The sequence below is a fragment of the Heliangelus exortis genome, chromosome 1 (assembly GCF_036169615.1).
Source record: "Heliangelus exortis chromosome 1, bHelExo1.hap1, whole genome shotgun sequence".
Taxonomy (NCBI): Eukaryota; Metazoa; Chordata; class Aves; order Apodiformes; family Trochilidae; genus Heliangelus; species Heliangelus exortis.
This window is the reverse complement of record NC_092422.1, coordinates 8,433,557-8,452,491: the sequence shown is the minus strand read 5'-3', so window position 1 is coordinate 8,452,491 and position 18,935 is coordinate 8,433,557. Positions and strand designations below refer to the sequence as shown.

Below are 18,935 nucleotides of genomic sequence, written 5' to 3'. Positions count from 1 at the left end.
GGAGGCTGTTCTTTGGGATGAAGGATGCCCTGCAGGGAGGCAGATGGGCTTTGGAGAAGACGCTGATGCCACTTAGGGAGGAGGATTCCCCTGGGGTGAAAGAGATCTGTTGGCATGCAGGGTACTTTCAATGAGACTACTTTTTGGTTGGTGGCTGTCCTTTGCAGGAGAGGATGCCCTCTGGGGAGAAGGACACCCTTTGGAATGACTTTGGGGGAGGAGAACTTCTTTGGTAGAGAATATTTTGGGGTGGGGGATGCCATTTCGTGAGAAGGAATGGCCTTTGTGAGGGAAGATCATCCCCTTTGGGGAGGTGGGTGCCCTTTGGTAGTGCGTGCCCTTTGGAGGAGAGGTCCCATTTGTGAAGGACACAGTCTGGGGACAAGGGCACCCTGTGGAAAGAAGGGCACCCTCCGGTTGAATGCCACCCATCCCCTCACTACCGCCAGGGAGAGCACCGCTTTCCACAGCGGGGAGAACGCCCAGCCTGCTGGTCAGACAAACACGCCCAGATCTCCTTCGCAACCCCAGGCCCCGTAGCCCAGCTCAGACTCCCCGTGGGGGCAGGCTCGGAGGCCCGGCCCCTCCCGGCGCTGCCGTCCCGGGGCGGGCCCGGGCCCGGAGGCGGGGAGGCCGCGGCGCCCGGGCCCATTTCATCGGCGGCGGCGAAGGGCGGCGGGAGCGGCGCGATGGCGGGGAGGCATCTGTGGGCTGCAGCGCTGGCGGTGGTGCTGGTGCTGCCCCCGGCGCTGCGGGCCGACACGCCGGCCAACTGCTCCTTCGCCGACCTGCTGGGCACCTGGGAGCTCCGCGTCTGGCGGGGCGGCGGCCGCCACGGCAACTGCTCCCAGGAGGGTGAGACCGCGGCGGCCCTGCCGCGTTACCCTTCCTCCTCGGAGCCCCAGGGTTGGGCCGGCCTCGCTGGGGAGGTGGGGGAACCCTATGATCCCGAGGGAAGAGTGCGGTGGGGAGGAGGGGGTTGGGCTGCTCCGTGCCCTGAGGCCCTAAAACCGAATCCGGCAGCGGGGAAGCGGCCGCATGTCTGGGCCACAGCGGCCCCGCACCTGCCGGTCAGACCCGTGCTGCCGGCTGTCGGGCCGGTCTTCAGGCGAAAAAAAGGTTAATTTGAGTTCAACAGCGTGCAACACCCGAGTTAGTCTTGCTCTCCGTGGCGGCTGTGAGCAGCCACGTTACTCTTCCGCTTCAGTTTTTATGTTGGTTTTTTTTGCTTGTTATCTTTGCGATTTCGACTGAGGTAGGCCTAGCACCACTGGGTCACGCCGGTTCACTTCTTCACAGCTCACAGATACACTCCTTCTCCTCCTCAGCTCACCCTGTCCTGACCGGTTGGTCCCAGAGCAGAACGTGGTTCTGCTGCTGGGTGACATCGGGCCCGCTCCTGCACTGGCTGCAAGAGCTTTGTTGCCTGGGGAGCCTGGTACCATCAGGAGAAATAGATACCACTTCTCTTGAGGGGATAATAGTGGGGAATTAACACTCAATTATTGTATCCAGTATTATTTAAAACAATAGTTGATATAATTTTTTTTGAAATTACCCGGTTTTCGGTCCGACAAGGCAAATGGCAGTAGGAGCAGAGGGAGTGAGTGGTGGAGGGAGTCGAGTACTGGTTTGAAGAAGCATGGGGAGGCTGGTGCCTCATACCACATTTCAGGGGAAGCCTTCTCACTGCAGACAGTGCCTGAGTGATGCAGCACCCTAATCCTGTGTGTATCTGTATAGCAAATTATGTTTGGATAAGCTGATGTTTCCCAGTAACAGCTGTTTGGTGCTGCTGCTAATTAAATGTGCAAATCCTGTCTAGCAGTAGTAAAAAAGGGAATGTAGTCCACTGGCAGGTAAGTGAAAGCCCTGAAGAGTGTTTGCTTGATGTGTTTTTTGGAGAAGACTGTATTCAATATTTGAGCGTCTCTTGGAATAAAATAAGTAATACAACATTCTTTGTACTAACTTGTTTTTCTCTTCCAAGCAATAATTATGCAATAATGTTTGTATTTCTTACAGGGCCTGTGGAAAGAAAGGTGCTTGTGAGTCTTCAGAAGTTAGATGTGGCTCAGGATAGTCTGGGCAACTATGGTTTCTTCACCTTGATTTACAATCAGGGCTTTGAAATTGTGATGAATGACTACAAGTGGTTTGCATTTTTTAAGGTGAGTTTACTTGGTGTGCTTTGCATCACGGACTGTTGCTAAAATGGTCTATAGTTAGGCTTCTTTTTAGTGCTTGAGGGGACACTGTGGGGCAATTGCGAGCACTTGGTGATCCTTGGCTCATAAGGTTTGCCTGATTATAAACTCTGTTAATGTAAGAAAACAGTTATTGTGAGAAGTAGTGCCCAGTTCAGTTACCTTCTAATTTTGCTGCTGTAAAGGGAACAACAGATAACCAAGATGCAAGCATAGTGGCCAAATACAAGGAAATACAACAGCACTTAGTAAATGCATTTTTTGCAGTAGGCAACTAGTTGACTTTGTTAGGCAACTTGCAATGCTGTCTGTCTGCAAAACTGTTATTTACAACTGTGTTCACTGGGGACTGGGGTGGAAGAAATGGTTCTTAGGATCTGCTTGACCTTGTGACACATTTAGATATGCCTGTCTCTTTATTTTTAGTCCAGTAAATATTGCGTTACATATGAAATTAAAGTACAAAATCTCTAGTCCTGGTATAAACTAAAAATGTTGGGCTTTTTTCTATGAAAAGCAGCTATTGCTCTTTTAGGACCTATTCCATCACCACCTACTGTAAAGATTCTAGGGAGCAAGCAATATACTGTGCCCAATGCATGCTTCAGAGGTTTTTAAGGAATGATTGCCTATTGTGTAAATTACTCCTACCACTTGTACCTGAAAGTAACATAAGCATAGCAGACTTAATTTTCCTAGTATTGGTCATAATCTAGAAGCCCTTGGAGTAAAATGAATGCTAATTGACAAGGGCTGTTGAGAATGGGAAAAGTCATTTGGCAGGTTCACTTTGGAATTCAGGGAACAGGAGAATTAACTTTGCTGGCAGTCTCTTGCTTTACTGCAAGAAGATGAAGAACTAAGAGTTTAATATGGGGTAATTTGCTGTTGGTTTTGCTACTTGGTAAAATTACTTAGTTTCACTCTGAAATAACCTTCCAATGTGAACACAGTTCTGGAATTACCACTTGATTGTGGAATATCTTTTTGGTTCATGGAACAGCCATATGGCATAAGGGCTTGCACATCTGCTGCCATGCTTATGAGTTGGGGTTTGTCAGGAAAGTATTCATTGCTTCAAGGATGCTCGTGAAGTTCACATTGTGTTTATGTTGCACAAAAGCTAAATTATGTGGCTCAGACCCCATCATGGTGACAAGGCAGATAAAGCAGTTTGATTTACCTACTATGGTGCTTTAACACTGCTCATATTCTGTCATTGAAGAGGGAGGATGGAATTGCTAGTTGCTATGCTCCTAGAACTGTAGTATTTGAGGCCGTGTAGGACTTGGTGCATTTCAAGCATAGAAATGTAACTGGTGCTACTTGAACTTACAGGGTATTTTTGCTTAATGCTAAAGAAGGAAGTTACTAATTACTAATGAGTATGCTGTGGGCTTGTCTAAATGGCAGCTTTATCAGTGCTACTGTACTGTATGGATATAGACACAACCTTTTTGATGCATATTTCAGTAAGCTTTTAATATCCTTTAGTTTCTGAGGCTTACTAAACAGCAAGGGACTGGTAGGGCCCAGTTGCCTTTACAAGTTACTTGTTTTTTCACCTCGGAACTGTGGGGAAATTACTTCCTGCACCAGAGGTGTGGATTAGGTGATGTTATTAGTGTACTTTTTTTACTTAGTTTGCTGAAATAGCTTAAGTAAAGAAGCTCTAACAGTGTTTTATTTCTAACTGTTGTTGTACATAGGCTTGTCCCTCAGGGCTTTCCAAATTAAATGCAGTATTCTACTGCATCATAGTCCACTGTTTCTCTCAAGCTCTAATTATTCTGCCTGGTGCTGGCCTGTAGCACAAAATAACTTGTTTGTTTTATGGCAGTGCTTCTTTAACATGTGCTGCTGAAACATCTGTATACTAAACTTGGATGTGTAGTATACTGGCTCTTGGCAGAAGCTTGAGTATGTGCTTCTGCTGGATGACACAAGGAATCTGTAGGGCTATGCATCATATAAGGCTTTAAAGATTTACTTTTTTTTCCCGAGGGATGGCTAAAGAAATAGGAACAGCATAAAAAAAAAAAACCCACTAGTGTGAGGCTGAAAGGAAAGTTTAGGCTAACTTGTTTCAGTTATTTGATATCTTCTTAGTACTTATGTGTTGTTAAGACAACCACTTTGAAGGGAGACAGTCTTGTAAGGTTGTCACTGTTTGTCCTTTAAGATAAGTACTACTGAGTTTTGAGACGTTCTCTAGGAAGAAAACAGAAGTCTGGCTTTTTTTTTATTATTTAACAGATAGCACTACTTCAGCAAAAGGAAGTAAATAGATTATAGAATTTTTCACTATTCAAGTTACTGATCTTTTCCAGACTGACTTGGTGACAGATTTGTCACATCTTTTCCTGTCTTCTCCAGCATACCTAAATTTGGTTAAAAACCAGTACTTCTGTTCCAAAATAACCAGCCTAAACAAATGTCAGTAGTTCATGTTTAAATTTCTGAATATTAAAAAAAAAATCTGAATTAATTTTATTTAGTTTTGCTGAAATAAGTGTTAGAGCTGCTAGTGCTATTTAAGCATCCTGCAGATCAACTGAAAGTTAATTTCTGACCTGTCTTCTTAAAAAGCATGTGAATTTTGCTTTTCTAAAGTGTAAATCTAAAATCCTAAATCTCTGAATGCAGAATGTTCTGTAAGGGAAAGGAAATGCTTCTCTAGTTGCTTGCTGGTAGAAAAAAATGCAGACATTTATTCTGATAGTATAATCTGTATTTTTGTACAGTAGGGTACTACAGGTCTATGATCCTGTCCTATTTAAAAATGCATAGGCATACTTGTAAATTTGATGTCAAATGAGTGGTTTCCACCAGGATAAGTGTATAAGATGGTCCTGCCTCCTGAAACTCAGTGTTGATTTGTTGTCTGAATATTGCTTAAATTGAGAACAATAGATGTAAATGAGGATGGCAGCATGTAGATGTACCACTGCTGAATCCTGGTTAAAATGCTGTGTGCAATAAGGTCTCCATCCTTTCTTCTTAGGAGAATAAAAAATTTAAATTTCATTGTTCAAAGCTTTCTTTTTTTTTTTCCCAGGGCTATAATTGAATATGTAATTGTTTTGTGATAATGACCAACACAGTAAGACTTTACCAAAAGTGTGCTGTAGCAAAAAGCTTACTGAGGTTCAGATATCTAACAGCAAGCCCTGAAATTCAGGCACACAAAGCCTTTTAAGATTGATGTTGGAGGTGCTTGGCTGAATTTGGGCATTAAGAAAAATAATTTGTCAGACTTGAGAAAAATTTGCATTTGAAATAGAGCTGATATTTAATATTTTCAAACCTCAGAATTTGAGCTGTGGATATAGTTTACAGGAGTTTATAGTTACAGGAGTTTTTTCTGATTTCAGATCAGAGGATGGAATTACTTAATGCTGCAGCTAGGAATATTCACTCATGAAATTATAGCATGTGGCATGTCTGCAGTTGTCTTTTTTAACTTAAAAATGAAACCCCTCTTCTTAAGTCTGCAGAGACAATGCATGCAGCACTTAATCCAGCAGTTGCTGGTGGTTACAGCTGTGTGGCTGTTGTGCTACATGAAGGGTGCTGTTCTGTGATATCTCTGAAGGATGAGTTCTGCAGATATGCCCAGTACTGTGCTGGCAGCTTTGGGTTTTGTATTGTAATTTGTATCCACCTGAGTCGGGTGGTTCATACAATGGTGCCACACCCCTCTGTGACTGGTGGTTGGGCAGGCTTGTCTGTAGTAGGTTTCCTAAAACTGTCAGATTTACTAGACCTAACCTGTCAGAGCCCTTCTCTGGTCACAATAGGAAACAGTGCATGTGTCCCTTCTGGTAGTAAGCAGTGGGTGTAATTTGCATGGCACCAATGACTTTGCTGTGTGTTTTAAGTTCCTCTGTGTTCCACTGGGGAGTTAACTAGCTTGTAGATACAAAGCATAAGTTTTTAAAGGTTTCTCCACCACTGTGTGACATCAGTAGCTCCCAATTAAATGCTGGGGGATGGCCAGGAAGCAGATTGAAATTTTACAGGTTTATATGAATTTGCTAGCTGAAAATGGCTCTTGGAGTTCAAATTCCATTTATCTGTATTGGCCATTGATGAGCTATGTTCTTCATGTCCCCTTTTTAAAACCATATTGGTGGTAGCTTACAGTCTGCAAGCCTACAAAAAGGTAGTGACAGAGAACTTGAATAGTTAAATTTTAGGCTCCTACACAGAGTCTGAAATTGGCTTTCGTCTCTTGTTTATTTTGAGGTGTTGCCACTGACTGCCCTCTCATCTTCTTCCTGGTTTATTAACGTTTCAACTGAAAGAACAGTATACTAAACTTGCTGAATTCACTTTCCTGAAATCTTAAGTTGCAAAAATTGTTTGAATACTATGCTGATTTTCTGACTGTATTTAAAAAAAAAAAAACAATTATTCTCAATTCCAGAAAAAGGAGAGAAATTTCTTGGAGAGGGGGAAAAAAAGCAAATTGTTTTAATTTGCTAGTTAGTTAGCTTATTGCCTTTTCCATTTGTTTTGATTCACTGTAACTCTCTGGTAGGCAGGGTAGGCATCTGATCGTTTCAGGAAGAAGGCCTTTTCCTTGAGTATTCTTTAAGTATTCAGGTTAAAGGTGTATCCTTGCCAAGGATGTTTGTTTGGTCTTGCTTTAATCTGCAGCAGTTTTTTATATAGAAAAGATAGGTAGCTATTAATTTAAATTATCATCCAGAGCCAAATAAAGTGCTGTCACAGTAATTTACTGATGTGAAGTCAGTAACTTGTTGGATTTGGTAATATATGGATTTCTAGCAATACATATGTGAAGAGGGTATTTCTCAAAAGTTCTCTTTGGGACCTTACCCTTGTGATTTGGCAAAGTGTAATTATTTCCCAAATTGCACAGTCTTGAGCAGTCAAGATAGACTGGATAGAACAGGGTAACCATTCAGCCTTCTGTCCCCATCCTCCTCTGGACAGCAAATGTACTTCCTTGTGAGACAATCAAGGGTGTAGATATGATGCCTCTGCAACTTCCAAACTGGGGACAAAGCCAAGTCCTGTTCTAAGAGAAATAACCTTGAACTTTATCCCTCTGAGTGACTTAATTATTTTGTGATATAATCTTCTTCAGATTATCCACAGAGCCTTGTCATAGTCACAAACCTCCCAGTCTCTTACTTTTATTTACTATCCTGAGTCATTTCCATCACTGTAAGCCACCACCCTCTTAAGTGAAGAGGCCAAGCAAGCATTTTGTTGAAATATAGCCACAAAATCTCTGTACTTTTACACTTTATATTGTAACTTCTATTAGGATGGGATTTAGTAATGTAATCTTGGACTAGGAAACTTAGAATCATTGAATGGTTTGGGTTGAAAGGGACCTTAAAAAAACATCTGGTTCCAACCCCCCTGCACAGTCAGGTACACCTCCCACTATCCCAGGCCCCATCCAACTTGGCTTTGAATGCTTCCAGGGAGGAGCCACAACTTCTCTGGGCAACCAGGTCCAATGTCTCACCACCCTCACAGGAAAGAACTTTTTCCTAATGTCTAAACTTAATCTTCTCTCTGCGAGTTTTAAACCATTGCTCCTTGTCCTCTCAGTATACACCTGTGTAAAAAGCTCTGCCCCAGCTTTTTTTGTAGTGCCCCATCAGGTACTGGAAAGCCACCATAAAGTCACATTGGCACCTTCTCCAGGTTGATCAACCCCAACTTCCTCAGCCTGTCTTCGCAGTGAAAGTGCTCCAACCCTCTGGTAATTTTTGTGGCTCACTTCTGGACATGCTCAAGTTTTCCAGGTGGGATCTCAAGAGCAGAGTAGAGGGGGGAAATCACCTGCCTCAACTGTCTGTCTGTGCTGCTTCTGATGCAGCCCAGGACCTGGTTGGCTTTCTGGGCTGCAAGTCCCCATCAATGGCTCTTGTTAGGCTTCTGGTCCACTTCCACCTGCAAGTCCTTCTCCTCAGGGCTGTCCTGAATCCTTTCTCCTCCCAAACTGTATTCGTGCATGGGATTGCCTTGACCAAGGTGCAGAACCTTGCACTTGGCCTTGCAGACTTGGATTCCAGTAAAGTAATTTGTGTTATTAGAAGAGTCAAGTTAAAAGTTTTGTTGCATGGGGTTTTCAGGCTCCTGTGTAGCCTGCTTAATTTTGACGGTTTTTTCCTTTTTTTTTTTTTCCTTGGGACATTCTACTGTTGAAGAATTCCTAATCCAGGAAGTTTATACTACTGGGCAAAGTGTTAGTGCTAACTGTTGTATGACAGTACATTTTACTAGGATTAATTTATTACTTCTGTGGTAAAGCATGTATTAAGACTTTGGACCTGAAACTTAAGTAACATTCCCCTCACTGCCAGCTTCAAAGGAGTTGCTCTTAATGGATCATTGTGTCTTAGTGTCTCATTTTGATAGTTCAGGTGAAATTTTTTCTTGATGCACTTTCTCCACAGCTCAAACTTAAAGCTGTTGCTAAAAGTGCAAGTCACAATTTGTTTGTCTTCCTTGAGCAGTTTGCTAAAAAGTTTCTTTATTGCACTTTGCTTGGTGCTTTTTTTGTTTTGGAATCAAACATGATACTGGTCTGGGATATGTTTGGCCACTTCTGGGTGGGTAGGGAGTGCTGCTGTGCTAACATGCATCTACTCAACACAAGCATAACCTCTTCACAGTACAAAATGGAAGGCCAGAATGTAACCAGCTACTGTAATGAGACTCTACCTGGGTGGGTACATGATGTACTTGGCCACAATTGGGCTTGTTTCCGTGGGCAGAAGATTTCTTCATCTCCCTCAGATGTCCACATAAATGAGCTACCTCTCCAGAAGGCCAGAGGAAGGTAAGCAACAGATTGTTGGGAAACTGTCTGGAAGAAAACAGACATGTGAGCAATCCTGACTATTTAGCTTTAGCTAGAGTAAACTAAGGGCCTTGAGACCCAGTTGCAAGGTTACTGAAAGATGAGCTATGGGAAAAAGATAAGGGAACTGGCAGTAGAAAAGAAGAATAACAGGATAATGAGGTAGCCAGCAGAAGTTCTGTGAGAACAGAATTTGTCCAAGATGTAGCCACCTGCAAGATATCGTTATATAAACAAAGGCTCTATATAAAGCGAGTGTCCACTGTTAATAAACGACTTCACTTTAACCATATTGGTGACTGCGTGTCGTCCTTTAAGCCTCTGCAGATTTTTTCCCACAACAGATGACCTGTTACTGGAATAAAACATTTGGTACTGTGCTTTACGTATCAACTAAAACCATATGGACAAATTCTGTTATTGAGGGCAAAGCTGATGCCAGTGATAATGTTGGAAATAAACCTGAATGCACAAAAATAGAGGAGGGTGTGCTGGTCACATCACACAGTTCCCCCTTCAGTCTTTGGTGAAGCCCAATGACAAAACTGATATGTCTAAAGATTATTATTAAATAGTTGGCCTGTTTCAAATTTCAGAAACTTTGCTTTGATCCAATAATTACATGTTTCTCTATCAGTACCTGTCAACCCACTTCCAGAGTTAGCATTGTTCCCATATTCAGTTTAGAGAGCACCTTGACTTTTCAGTACAATTCTCTTTCTTACCCTTTTGATTGCTTTTGTTTGCAGACTTTCAAGCAGACGTTATGTACACAATGTTGATTTTGTAAATGCTATCAATGCTCACCAGAGGTCCTGGAGAGCAACAAGATACAAGGAGTATGAGTATTTCTCACTGGAGGAACTAACTAGAAGAGCTGGAGGTCTCCATTCCAGAGCTCCAAGGTACTTGTAGATAGTTCATCCTACAGTTCCCCCAGGGTGGGATTTGAGTAGTTCATGCATTCTGCTGAAATGTAATCTCTTCTAATTGACACCCACTCGGTTTGGATGGACACTATTTCAAATTACTTACTGTGAAGTAAGTGCAACTAGTAGAAGCCAGAAGATGACAACTGAGGGCTGTGTGATTGTTTCCTTACATGGAGTGTGATAATTTACTCAGAAGCATTTTCTTCTCTTTAGACCAAAGCCTGCACCTCTGACTCCCGAGTTACTCAAAAAAGTTTCAAACTTGCCAGACTCTTGGGACTGGAGAAATGTGAATGGTGTCAATTATGTCAGCCCTGTTCGGAATCAAGGTAAAAAATAAATTCTTCTGAATTAAAGGTTCTAGAGCTTCTCTGTAATTTGCTGTTAACAAGAATGTTTTGTCCAGTGTCATGCAGTTGACAAATTGCACCTTTACTATCAATAATCTATGGTAAATGGGTGGAGTCTTGGCTGAGAACACTGTCAAAACAGAAGGTGGTAACTGGCTTACTGAAACAGCAAAGTGTCTTTGCAGAGGTGAGAGCAAATTACCACAGTGCCTGCACAAAGCCATCTGTCAGGCCTTGTCCAAACAGTCTCAGTCATGTCTGCACACTGCCTACATTTAATTCTTTCCCTCACTCCTGCTGATGGCAAATTATCATGCAGCTTTAATGAATAAACCCATGAAAATTGTTTATCATGCCTCAATCTTATCACCCCAGTAGCTTTAGAAATTACTTAAGTGGGTATGTGCAAGAAGAGGTGTCAGTCACTAAAAAAATTCTGGATGCTGATAAGTACAGAAAGCCAGTTTTTTTTTTCTTTGTCCTCGTGAACAGGAAGTAGACCTTAAAGGAATACCATACTGGTATATATTTATTTTATAGGGTGCTTTTATAGCACTGTGACTGGGATTCCTGAATTAGGTAGCTACATACTGGAGGCCAGGAGTGCATTCAGTTAATGTGTCCCTTCCCTATTCCACTATTTCCAAATAAATTTATGTGTGCTGGTAGCATCTGGTTGCAACTTTGAAGGGAAGGGAACATAAAATAAGCATGATGTAGAGGAGATCACTTAATTCACTGGTCCAGTTAAGTTCTGCCAAATTTGTCCAGCTAGACTCCTAGTAGCACAAGAAGTAGAGGAAGACTTCTGGAAGTGCTGGCTCAGAAGCTGACACACTGCTTCATTGAAAGGTGGCAGTAGGAAATGGTACAGTCCTAGGGAGGTGTGTGTACCTGTGGTTTCTTGTGGTGTGAACTGTGGATATCCCAAGGCCTCTTTCACCTTATGAACAATTGAACACTCAGTCCCAAACTTCCCTTTCTCCATTGTGTTGCTTCATAGTTTCTCTAAATGAGGACTGGTCTGTTGCTTCCAGTAGTAAAGCTGTCTCTGCTTTTCCTGTAATCTGAGAATCCATGCTGAGTATGTTAAATGTCTGTGGAATATACATTCTGCTCCATTAAATAAGAGTTTTGGCTTTCAGGCATTCAAAAGATTTTAAAAAAACTCACAAATACAAAGCCTCCAAATAATGACTTTGTGCAAAATAGCACTAACACACAAATTAAGTCTTGCTTAAGGTATGTTGTATGGTTTTCTGAGGCACTGGATATCAATGCTTCATTAAAATGGCAGTATTAGAAAGTCTTAGTTGTATTTCCATTAAGATTATTAGATGACTCATTAGAAAATGCCATGAGGGAGAGAAGGCTGCAAGCAGGAAGATACCAGTTGTCTGGTACATGCAGAGTGAATTGTACTAATTACAAGATCATGGCTTTCCAGATCTTGTGTGGAATATCTTTTCCTTACCTAAGGAGAAATACAGCACCTGGAGTGGACAAGAATTACAGGGGATGTGTGCTTTTTCTGTTGAGTACTTTGAGGCATGGTAGGGCTCGTGCAGTTGTCTTGGACTGTAGTATTTACAGTGTCAGAAGTTTTATTAAAGTCTAGGCAGACAACAGCCACAGCCTTTCCCTCATTCAGGAAGCAAGTCACCTTGTCACAGAAGGAGGTCGTAGTAGGGTGAGTGGAATCTGATGTGGCTAAAGCTTTAACTGACTCTGAAAGATAATTTGTGGGAAGTCTGGCTAAACTACTTTTGCAGCTGTGTTGGCTCACTGCTGATACAGCATGTCTGTCATTTTATGGGCCTCCCAAATACCACTGTAGTAGCAGGAGAGGAATTTAATAACCACTCCAGCAGATTTCAGAATTAAAAGGTTGTGTTAATTGTATTTCTTACATTTTTGCACACAAAATGCAGCAAAGTGTTCTGCAGAGTGGCCTGTCTTGGATGCCCTGAGGGTACAATGAGTGGGAGGCACCTTTCATTGCTTCAGTTTGCCCTGCTGGGCAAAAACTGTTCATGTTTAGTCTGATTTTGCCCCTTCAGAGATATGTCTAGCTGGGTGAAGGTGCAATTTCATAAAGTCTTGCTTTTGTAATAGCTGTACTTTGATACACCTACACAGTTCAGGAAAGTATTTTGCTTTGTTCCTCAAGCCTCCTTCCTTTTCATAGCTCTGCAACATTTGAATTTCCTACTGCAGGAAACAAGAGGAAATTGGGCACCGTGGTGACAATCAGTAGATAAAATAGGACTGTTACTTGGATGAAGTCCTTGCTTGTGATGCCTGTCACTCCACCTCCAAAAGTTTTAATGTGTTACAGGAAGCTCCTAGAGAGTGAAGGGACATAAAACTACAAACAGTACTAACTGATAAAAATGTAAGGAGACTTAACTCTCTGCCAGGAAACAGAAGGAAAATTAAGGTGCCTATGAAAAACTAGCATAAAAACTACATACACTTGGGAAGGGGAGCTGCGATGGATCCACTATGTCAAACCTAGTTATACCACTAGAATCTCAAGGCAGTTATTTTAGGGGTAGCTCTTGAGTTGGATTATTTTTTCAACTTGAAATTACAGCATTAAAACTGTTGATACTCCTCCCTGAAAGTGTTTCAAGACCAGACTGGATGGGGCCTTGAGCAACCTGGTCTAGAGAAGGAATCCCTGGCACTGGAAGTGCTTGGAATGAGATGATTTTTAAGGTCCCCAACCCTAACCATTGTGTGATTCTGTGATACATTGAAATAGTCTAAACCAGTTTTGTCAGCATTCACTTAAACTAGTTCATTGTATGTTAGGATATGTGCTCCATAAAAGGTTATAGTCTGAGGCAGTAGGCTATGAGCTTTCTCAGTCCTGCTAAGTGGTCCTGTAGGTTTATTCTGAAAGAAAAGCATTGCTCTTAAATACACTATTGCAAAACACTGAAGAGCAAGATATTCTCTTACTCTTGAATAAGTAAGAGAATTCAAAAGTGTTCCTTCAAAAGTTGTTAGAACTGGTTTTTGAATTGCATACATAAAAGTGAAACGTGTATTTAAAACTTTTGCTCTATCAATGTTCAACTTCTGATTCCTGTCTGATAGCTTTTCACTTTTTTCAGTGGACTCTATAGTTGTACCTGAATGCAGGTGACTTGCCTCGCTTATGCCTGACTGTTCTTCCTCGTTCCTTTTTCTTCAGGCCCATGTGGCAGCTGTTATGCATTTTCCTCCATGGGCATGCTGGAAGCAAGAATCCGTATCCTCACAAACAACACTCAGAAGCCAATCTTTAGTCCTCAGCAAGCTGTATCCTGCAGCCAGTATTCTCAGGGTAAGTACACAGGCTTATACAAAGGTAGCTTTTAGTAATTATAATGCTGTAGAAGGAGATGGTATATTGAAAACTTACATGCTTTCCCTATCACTCACATTTTGGGTGTTTTCATACAATATCTGGTAGGCTATACTTTATATTTCTTCTTTTTTGAAATATTGCAGAAAATATTGCAGTTGTCAGCTCACCTTACTGTAGGGATGGGATTGAACCAGGAGTTGGTAGCCAGGATTTTACTGGCTTTCAGGTTGATCTACCTACCAGGTAAGGAATATCTAAGGAGTAGGGCTAAAAACATAGCTAAATTGCAAGGCACACCTAGAAAGAGTGCAAACTAATATCCTCCCAAAAGCATACTCATGGGGAGGAGAAGCATATGGAGAGATGAAGATGAAAAAAAGCAATGACTAAAGCTTTCCAAAGGATAATACCTGTGTTAGGACAGGTTGTTTTACTGCAGGTAACTTAACTGCTATTCCTGATGGGGAGTGTCAGGAGCAATCAAATGGGAAGGTGGTTCATGCATTAGTGCTCCCAGTATAGCTTCCAGAGATGAGATTTTTGTCTCGTGTGTTTCAGAAAGCTATACCTAGCTCAAGCATTACTACTATATGGGTCACTGCAGTTTGTGCTCAATACTGTATCTAAAAGTATTCCAAAAGTTCTGAGTAGGGAAGTCCCACACCTCAAATAACTCTCCAAGGGAATAAGTACTTATTTTTTGTTTAGGTTGTGATGGTGGCTTCCCATACCTCATTGCTGGAAAGTATGCCCAAGACTTTGGTGTGGTGGAAGAGGATTGCTTCCCTTACACAGCCCAGGATTCTCCATGCACTTTTAAACGTAGCTGTTACCACTACTACACTTCTGAGTACAATTATGTTGGTGGATTCTATGGAGGCTGCAATGAAGCACTGATGAAACTTGAGCTTGTTCTGCATGGCCCAATGGCTGTTGCCTTTGAGGTTTATAATGATTTCATGCATTATAAAGAGGGGATCTACCATCACACTGGGTTGCAGGATGACTTCAATCCTTTTGAACTGACCAATCATGCTGTCTTGCTGGTGGGCTATGGTACAGAGCCAAAAAGTGGTGAGAAGTTCTGGATTGTGAAGAACAGCTGGGGCACCTCATGGGGAGAAGATGGTTACTTCAGAATCCGCCGTGGCACTGATGAATGTGCAATTGAAAGCATTGCAGTGGCTGCAGCTCCTATTCCAAAATTATAAATGCAGAGGTCTTCATCTAGTGGCTGGTCCCCAACCATAAGAACATACTGATTGGTAGAGACTGCAGTTAAAATCTGTCTCCTTGCTTCAGCAGGGGAGCTTTGAAATTTTCCAGAAGAGAGCAAATAGTTTCCTAGGTGAGAGCATCAACACTGTGAGCTTTGCTCTGTGCACTGAAGGTTTCCTCTCGAGTCTCACAGCAGATCACCTAGAATGCAGGGATTGTTCTGGTATCAGTGGTGATAGCTTTTCATCACTGGATGTACATCTTCAGTCACCAGTTCAATTTTCTTCCACGGACAATTTTGAACTTCAGATCTCAGAGGGGAGGCACCTGCCAAGATAATCTGTAACCACTCAGAAAGGACACTGTAGTGCCTTACTTCTCAGATATCAAGTCACTGGAATTTAGAATGTAAGTGTGCATTGGGGAGGGAATAGGCAATTGTGCTGATTAAAAGGGAATTTTAAAGCTCTTAAGTGTCCTGTATAAACTGTATGTCAAACCGTATGACAATAAAAATCAATTCTGTATTTTAGGCTGTTACTAAATGTTCCAGTCCTGGATTTCATTGCTGTGCTTTGCAAATGATGATCTCAGAGTTCAATAAAAATTACCCACTCCCCATACAGAAGGAGTTTTTACTTGTGGAAGTAGTGGGTACTTTATTTCAGTGGCCTGTTTTAAGTTTTGAGCTTCCTGTCAAGAACTTTTTATTTAGCAGGGTCTAAACTGGTGGGAGAGGAGGGTGAGAGGGGGGAAGGAACTAGGAACCATCCAGCTGAGGCCAAGGATTCTCACAGCAGCATCAAGTAAAGTTGTTCAGGGCTCTAGTAGTCCTTCCTGTGGACTGTACAATTCATTAAGTAAATTGGCTGATTCCCTAGTAATCCTGGCTAAGTTCTTTGCTAAGCTATTGCCCTGTTCCTTTCAAATATACGAGGTGGAAAAACAGTTGAGAGGAAGGTTTGCAATACTTGGAATTATCCAGTTCTTTCTAGATGAACTTTGCTGTGAATCAGTACTTAGTTCAGCACTGGCCTTTGCTGTCCTTCACATAAGTAAATAGGAGTAAATTAAAGAAGAGTTCTGGTTTCATGGGTAGGAGGTGACTTCTTTGTTAGTCTTCAGTTAAAATAATGTGACCAAGGTAGTTTTTTTATATATGAAATACAGTCTTAAGAATTTTATTTTCCAGGATGTAGGGAAATTAAGAAAACTGAGAAAAATTGAATGGTAGTCTATAATCAAAATATCTTATTTAACTTAGAAGGGAAAACTCCCTTTTACTTTAGTAGCAGAATTTCACAAGAACTGCTTGGCTATAGTTTGCTGAAACTAAGGGGCAAGGAGAAGGATAACTTCATGGGTTTTGCTTAATCAAGTCATGTTTGGAAATTTAGAACTTGTGTTTTGCTGGAATGTGAACAAGAACCTCTGGGATATCTTATATTGTGTATTGGATTGTTTTGGCTGGAAAAAAAAAAAAAAAAAAAAGGGGAAGGGGTATTAGGTATGGGTGGGGGCAGGGTGGTGGTGGTGGTGTTGCCAGAGCAGGGCACTTGTTCCTTTCCACTTGAATTGTTTGGTGTTCCTGCCAACCTGAGTCCTGTGCTGACTTTACCTCTTGGTAGCAGATGCAGTACATCATGAAGATGTGCTGGTCTCCCACACAACCACACAACTCTTTGCCCAGAAAGCACAACAAAGCACACACATTCTTTCCATATTGGTTGCTGTCCCTTCCATTGTTTTCCTCTCGATTGCTGGGGGCTCAGAACTAATTTTTAAAGTGCAGTTAAGATCATTAAAATCCTTTAAAATGTTCTCTTTCAAAGATGATTTTTATGACCTCTAAAAATTTTTTCTCAACTGCTTGTCTTCAAGTAGTTGACATCTATAACAATACCTAAAGCAAGGTTGTAGGTATTGTTAATTGAATAGATTCAAAGATGAAAAAAGGCACAAATGCTGATTTACTTTTTTTTTTTAGGAGGGGAAAAAAAAAAGAAAAAGATTACCATGAAGCTTATTTTCAGTGCTCTCAGTCTACAAAACAACATCCTTTAACAAGATTTTCAGTTTTCACTCTCTCATTCTTTCCTCTCCCAAACACAATAGCAGCTTTTCATTCCAAACCAAATAATTAATTTCTTCAGATAAGCCATTGCTGGTGTATGTTAAAATTCTGCTTAAAGAATCAAAGTTCTCACTGATTTCACTTTCATCTCAATGGATGGTACTTAATTAACTCTGCCCTAGATGGTCTGCAGAGACAGAACCACCTGATATATCTGGGACCATCTCACTTCTGGTTGAAATAAGGGAGGAAACAGTGTGGACTGAAGAGCTATGGAGGCACTCAGGAATGTGGAGCAGCAGTGGAGGAGGTGAGAGGGTTTGAGGGGCTCTGTGCCGGGGTCTTCCAGGACTTAGTGGGAGCTGTGGAGTCTTGCAGGAACAGGGTAAGAATGGGTGTGGGGTGTTGATGTTTCAGGTGGCCTGAGCCGCTGTTCAGAGGTGCTTGCACCAGTCCCTGCTGAATGTCTCACAGCACAGCCTTACCAGTGCCCTCATTTGCACCACTTCACCAGAGAGCAAAATAACACTTGAAATGTAAAATGAAGTGTATTAGCTAGCTCAGCAAGCCTGCAGGTTGCTAACACTTTAGCACCCAGACTGCTCATGGCTAACTGGTTTCCACCACTGCAGTGCATTATACATATATTTAGCTACTTGAAAGAAAAATTATCTCAACTTGAATTTTAAATTTTGAGGGAGAGCACGCATAGTTAAAAAACCAACCCCTTTCAATATCCTGAACAATGTGCAGCACATGATAACCAAAAAAAAGGTGAAAGCTTTGGCTACAGTATGAAGTAAAACTCCATCCTGGGCTGCCCCTTCTGAACAGTGAGCTTTAAGTGGAAAGGCTTGGACACTGTTTGGCTGAGAGTGAGGGTATCCTGTGTGATGAGAAGGTGTCAGGGAGTGCAGCAGCTCAGGAAAGCTGAGATTTCTCTGCTGGTTGCTATGGCTTCTGGATATCCTGTTGGCTAGAGCAGTGTGTGAGCATGATGAGTATGTGTCTATGTTCAGATTTCAAAAAACAAAAACAAAGAAAAGCCTTTACTGGTAGCTGGGACATTATTGTTGATCTGCAAAATAAGGAGGTGGTGAGGTGCAGTACAGTAACACAGCATCAGTTTTTATCAATTCTCTGTGAATGGCAGGTGGGGCAGGAGGAGGAAAAGTTGAAGCCTTTCTGGTTGCAGAGAAACAGGTATGTGCTTATGCAGAATTTTTCCATATCTGTGAGAAGAAAGACACTGACATGTACTTCTACCAATTATTCCTAATTGCTTCATGTGGATGAGCTGACCTGATCCTGCAGATGCCATTTTGCAAGAGTAGAACAATCTAAATTAATGTATCTCTCTCATGGTAACATCTTACAAGACTGGTAGTTAAGCCCCTTCTTCACCAAGCACATTCTGCTGTTTGCGCTTTAAGATAAGTATTCATGTTTATACTTGAAGTGATCCCTGGGACCTCTGGCTTAGCTTATTAAATAGAGACTATTTTTAAGAGCTGTGTAGAAGGGTAGTATCACTTTAGAGTTAGAGTAGGTGATAAATTTTAAGTACAGTAATAAGCACTGAAGATGTTGAAAGTGATGTCTCTGCCCTAGGAAGATTTCAGGAGTTCAGAAAACATAATGCATTTTTAAATGTCTCACAATTTTATCCTTGATGCTTTATATGTAAGATGGGGAAAATTTCCAAAAAATGTTAACCAATTGTACAGAACCTTACCATTATATTTAAAAAAAGAAATATATACAGCAGGTAGAAATTTTTAAAGCCTCATTTAATTACCTTTTCCATTACACTCCTTACTTACTCAACACTCGTGACAATAATATATTAGAAAATGATGGCCTCTTCTGTTGTTATGTCTAGCATTTAGGCAGAATAAATATGATTTTTCTTCTGGACTATACATAGGGTTCCCTAAGATTTTTCC

At 41.6% G+C, this 18,935-nt stretch overlaps 1 protein-coding gene across 1 annotated transcript; it reads left to right on the top strand.

Moving 5' to 3' along the window:
* The first annotated feature begins 600 nt into the window (after window positions 1-600).
* On the top strand, window positions 601-15,553 carry CTSC (cathepsin C). The gene is made up of 7 exons (XM_071733336.1): window positions 601-855; window positions 2,026-2,171; window positions 8,870-9,036; window positions 9,807-9,962; window positions 10,203-10,318; window positions 13,542-13,673; window positions 14,406-15,553. The coding sequence occupies exons 1-7, from the start codon at window positions 690-692 to the stop codon at window positions 14,906-14,908; spliced, it is 1,386 nt and encodes a 461-aa protein (XP_071589437.1). The 5' UTR covers window positions 601-689; the 3' UTR covers window positions 14,909-15,553.
* The last annotated feature ends 3,382 nt before the right edge of the window (window positions 15,554-18,935 follow it).